The following is a 6,000-nucleotide window of genomic DNA, read 5'->3' on the forward strand; positions in this document are numbered from 1 at the left end:
CAAAGGGGGATAAGACTGAGTCTACAAATTATAGACTAATCAATGTGTCTTGGGGTTATGGTTAAGGTGGAGGGGTTGATAAGGAGAGGATTCAGATTATGTTGATAATAGCAGTGTTCTCTGCAATGGTCAGCATAGGTTTGTTAAAGGGAGGTCATGTTTTAGAAATCCGCTCATGTACTACAATAAGGTGACAAATTCATTGGATAAGAGATGCACACACAGTGATATATACTTGGATATTTCAAAGGCTTTTGATTGATTGCCATACAAATAACTTGGAACTAAATTAGAATGGATGTGTTGGATAACATCCATATCATTAGGTGGCTGTCAGGTAACAGCAGGTCATATATGAGGAAATGGTAACCATGTCACTAGTGACCATCTCAAAATAGGATGGTCTCTATGACATGCTGAAAGGATCCGTTTCACTTATATGTTAATGATATTGGGACAAGCTTAATTGGGGATATGCAGCTGTTTGCAGATGATGAAATGTTCAGAAGAGCTGAAGAGTAGAGCATATGCTGTGACCACACATCTAAACAAACTGTGTGAGTGAGTGGGCAACCGAGTGGGTTACATAGAACTATCTTACCCTCTTCGTATGTTGCAAAGTGTAAGGTGTTGAAATTTGGTAGGCAATAATGGGATGAAGAGTATATAATTACTAAGGAAATTTTGGAGGAGATGAAAGATCTGGGAGTGGTGCTGACAATGGATTATGGCAATGATGAGGAGGACCTTATTATATAGAAGCAAAAGCGGTTAGTTAGTTATAATCTTAAATATATTTCCTGCAGACAGAAACAGAAAGGTTTGTGTTTCTGCAGCAAAATCTTGACATCACTGGTATTCTGGTAATATCTAGTAGTAAAAATTTTCCTATTGTTTTGGCTTCGTAGACTTGTCTGGTTTTTGGGAGACTCAGGACTTACCTTCATCAGGCATACGGAGGTGTAGACGAACTCAGTGTCCATCTCTTCCTATGCTAAAATATTCACTACATCTAATATATAAGGATCAATTGGCAGGTTTAATTTATTTTCAGTGGATACCAAAGTATCCATTTTTCTGTGTGGGTGTATGTTGGTTTATCTTTAAGCGATATCCTTGCCATAATTTTTTTGACAAGTGGATTCTCATCCAACGGAACCATTTTTGGAGTTGTTTCTGGAGTGAGACCGTAGGTCATGCAATTGATGGGCTTAATAGAAAAGCACTCGCAATTATAAAGTTCAGGTATGGTGAAATTATCAGATGGTGGAATAGACATATGTCTTTGAGATGATGTGGACATTTTCTTAGTTGTCGCCTTCTCAGCATAGATGATCTCAGAACAGGAGTAGTGGTTAACAACTTCCTTTTTGCATCCTGATATGACATTTGTTCTGTTTTAATTTTTTGTATTTCTTTCTCATCTTTCTACTTCTAACATGCACGGGAGTAAGCTGGATGATTTCACTGACAGCTGATACATTTAGCTTTCTTTGCAGAGCAAGATTTGTTATTATCCTCTACATTAGGCACAGATGGTAGCCATGACAGGCAGTTTTTAGGCATGCCCATATTTCTGACATTTAAAGCATCTAACAGGACAACTGAGATACCCTGCTTTTATAATTGGAGGCTTACGTGTATCAAAATTAATGTTCATGATCAGAACCAGGTGACTATCCATACATTTACAATTTGTAATTATTGTAAATTCTCTGAGGCTTTAAACCATATCTAACACTAAAACCTCATCACACTGTTTTCATCATATGCTATCTAATGTTATCTCAGAAACTCCAGAAATTCACTTTGTCATATACTATCCCCACTTTCTAATAATCTTTTCAAAATTAAACAAGAGGGTGAAGAGTGGTTTCTTTGCATGGAGGGTTGAACCGTGGAATGCATTGCCTGATAGAGTGGTGATAGCAAGAACAGTCAATGAGTTCAAGGAGTGGTATGATAGACTTTATGTTTCCTAGGACCTCCCTTCCACAATGAGTTTTTGACTCCATGGAGGCCTGAATAATAATAATAATAATAATAATAATAATATTCTCTTAATTTTACTTGCTTAACCAATTTTGTATACATTTCAATCATTGTCCATTACAATTCCAGGCCTGTAACAACATCCTACCATGTATCCTATTTATTTTAACTTCATGACAAATAATAGTAGTTGTCCTCTCTTTTATCTTAGCTATTCTCTATTCCTACATTTCTATTCCCATCTGCACATCATCGATTAATCAAGTTCCATATATTCCAATAATATATGGAACTTGATTAATCAAGTTCCATATATTCCAATAATACTTGTTCAAACACAATCAATGCCAGAATCTCACTACATATTTCCAGTACTCCTTGTATTACTGTACAAACTGACATTCAAAGAGCCAATAAAATCATACTTATGTCATCTCTCTTGTGTTGCCTCACTAGTCCATTATTCTCACAAACCTTTCCTTCCCATTACTATAATTCTATACACCATTCAAATAGAGAGAATACACTGCATTATTATATACCATATTACTATACAAAATAAGTATTATTTCCATAATACAATATAGTATGAAGTAACAGTGATGACTTCCACATCACTTTTGCTCCTTCCACAATGTTCTCTTTACATTTGGATTCTTCAGGGAATTTCAGCAGATGAAGTTTTTATTTTTTCCATTATAAGTGCTTCAATCCATAATCAAATCATGAATATGTAGCATAACAGTGAGCTAAAAACAAGACTATTTCTGATTATGGACATCCACAAGCATGATGATTAGTATTACTGTCAAGCCTCCATAGAATCCAAAAACTCTTTGTGGGAGGTGGTTATCTGAGAATCAGTGGTGCACCCAGAGGGGAGGGGGGGAAAGGGGCCCGGGCACCCCCAAAGAAAAGGAAAAAACACTAGAAAAATTTCCAAAAATCTTTTCCTAATTAGAATTCTTTTTTTTTTTTATTTATGTTATGTGCTACTTATGAATTAGTGATCACTGCAGATGCTCAGTTATAGGTCGTATGCGATGTGTAGTGTGTATTCGCAAAATGTCTACTCAACTCGGATCAGCAGTTACAATACTTGTCTTTAATTAGTACACACAAAATATTCAGTAATTACTAATAGTACTCAATGGGGGACTGGAGTCCAAAAGTAATTTTGGGAGAATTATTCCATATATTGTTTCCATAATACAATTTACAATAATTATTTTTTATGAAAGGTTGCTATCAACTTAAAAAAAAATTTTTTTTAAATATTTTTTATCAATCTCCTTTTCAGATCATCTCCTGCTCTGTCGCTCAACATACAGTCATAGAGGATCAATAACAAAATGAACAAACTTGAGTGTACATAAAAGAAAATTCTTATCCTCATGAAATAACAAGATAGATTAAAAACCAATATAGCCTCTCTGGAAATGCCATCTGCTACTACCTTATACCAAAGAATCTTTAATTAGTACACACAAAATATTCAGTAATTACTAATAGTACTCAATTTACTAATCTCCTCTTTCCCAATCAGTAACTAATAAAAATTCCCTGCATATTTATTTAGTCTATAATATTAGTATTCTCATTACAGCATGATATTATAAATAGTTCCTGTTACTCTAAATATACTTATCAGGAACAATATTACATTACAAATTTAAGATTTCATTGTTGGCAACTTTAAAGTAAAATAATCACACCTAAAAAAAAAAAATCATTCCATATATTCCTACCTCACATGGCTGTAAAAAATCTGACATGTTAGAATTCTGTAAGACTGCCAAAGGAAAATGAAAAAACATTTAGCCAACACACTCTGAAGCATTAACTAATAGTGAACTAATTCTGAATGTAACATAATAAGGTAAAGTGCAGTGTTTCCTTGTAACATAATTCAGGTCAGGTTTCTGGTCTAAGATAAACAACTAACAGAGTAGAGATCATTTTTCTTTCTTTCTTTCTTTCTGAGTAATGGCAACAGCAAACATAATCTGTGTATTCTTTATGTTAAAAAGAAACACAAGTACTCAAACATTAAACAAAAGTTAACATAAATGGATATTCTTTATGATAAAAATTAATTGTAATATGTAACATTTGAACACTGTTCTTACTATGATTCTAAAAATTTAAAAAAAAAAAAAAAAAGGTAAATGAATTGCAAAATTTTACTATATAGATGAAATTATCTAGCAATTAGCAATCACATGCCACAGTATAGAGAGAGACACACACATTCAAATATAGATTGTATTTCATTAATCAAGTCTTAGTGGTCATAAAATATTAATAAACAAACTACAAATTCTTTATCAACAAGTCAATAAATATATCATGTAATACAGGATTACTATTACAGGAATACAGGATATCCCTTTAACGCATGCAATGGCTGTGGTTTTATTGAAATCCATTTTTTTAGGTGTGCCTTGAAGAATTTCATTTCTTGTATTTTTCCAATAGCCATTGTTTATAAATGTTTTGCCAATAATTTTCAATTTGTTTTTAATAGCTTTCTCACCAGACCAAACTATTATTTGTGCATTTATGAGGGCATTAATGATATCTAGTTTTTGTGTGGGTAAGTCTATGTATAGGCTGATATGTGTAAGCATATGATATCCACAGGATAGACTGCCAGAGAGAGAGAGAGAGAGAGAGAGAGAGAGAGAGAAGACATGAGACAAGTGCACCAGCAAGAGAATTCTGGTTTTCAATTTCAGTGGTGAACTGAATGCATTTGTGTTGTTGATTCGAGTGATTGAGGAAGGAATTTGAAATTGGGTAGCCATGGGACCAAATAACAATATTATTATTATCATTACTACCCAATACCCATGGAGTCAGACTCATCTAGGTCTTTTATCACACACACACACACACAGCTCATCATACTATGCTTTAAAACATACTCAAATTCTATGCAGACACCACACTCTCAGGCAAGGCATTCTAATCATTCACAACTCTGCATGTAAAAAACCTGCTTCTCACTCCCCAGCTCAAACTATCTTTATACAGTTTCTAGGGATGATCTCTGGTTCTCCCCTGATCTCCCGCTGTTTTCTGTAGAACCTCTCCAACACTGATCCTATAACAACTCCTTACTAATTACTTGATATCAAAATTGGAGATGTTAATGTCAGCTCTTTGCTTTATGCAGATGATGTTATACTTCTAAATAAATCCGCTACAAGTCTGCAAGATTCTCTGACTAAATTGAATAGCTGTTGTAATAGATATGGTATGAAGGTCAGCAATAAAAAGACAAAGACAATGAAAATAGGCAGAATCATTGAAAATGTCAACTGTGTTGTGAATGGAGAACCTGTGGAACAAGTGAAACATTTCAGCTACTTAGGCACGATTTTTACTGAAGATGGTAAATTAAATATAGAAATAGACAACAGAATCAGCAAAGCTGGTATGGTAGGAAGTCAATTGAATAAATTCATATGGAATAAGAGAGAAATTAGTTGGAACACTAAATTAGCTGTAAACAAGACAGTGTTCAAACCAGTTTTAACTTATGGATCTGAGAGTTGGGCCAGAAGTAAAACACTTGACCAAAGACTAGACACTGCAGATATGAGAGTCCTGAGAAAGATTATAGGCGTGAACAGATGGCATCAATGGCAATATCATATTAAAAACGAGGATATTAGGAAACAACTTGACATTGTCAACATTCAGGAATGCGTTAGCAGAGCTAATCTCAGGTGGTATAGTCACTTAAACAGAATGGGCGAAGAAAGATTAGCAAAACAAGTGTTCTCTGCCAGGTTGGCAGCAAAACGACCCAGAGGAAGACCAAGATATAGGTGGATTGATACGGTACAAAGTGCCTTAGACGATAGAAATATAAGATCTGATAATTGGAGTCCTGACAAGTAACAGACTGATTTGGAGGAAAATTGTAGATAGGAAGTTGGTAATGATGTAATTTTTTTTCATGTAGTACTATCATATCCTGTACACCCCTTGAGGGTACAT

General features: G+C 34.3%; 1 protein-coding gene across 1 annotated transcript in view; it reads right to left on the reverse strand.

Annotated features, from left to right (window-relative positions):
• LOC150108472 (sorting nexin-6-like) overlaps positions 1-3,820 on the reverse strand; it is a 285,148-nt gene extending 281,328 nt beyond the window's left edge. Inside the window, exon 1 of the mRNA XM_090390474.1 lies at positions 3,741-3,820. Within this exon, the coding sequence (XP_090246600.1) occupies positions 3,741-3,809 (69 nt within the window). The 5' untranslated portion in view covers positions 3,810-3,820. The remainder of the gene's footprint in view (positions 1-3,740) is intronic.
• Between the last annotated feature and the right edge of the window lie 2,180 nt (positions 3,821-6,000).

Source organism: Typopeltis vanoorti, chromosome 3 (assembly GCF_054136105.1).
Source record: "Typopeltis vanoorti isolate ZY-2024b chromosome 3, IOZ_Tvanoo_1.0, whole genome shotgun sequence".
NCBI lineage: Eukaryota > Metazoa > Arthropoda > Arachnida > Uropygi > Thelyphonidae > Typopeltis > Typopeltis vanoorti.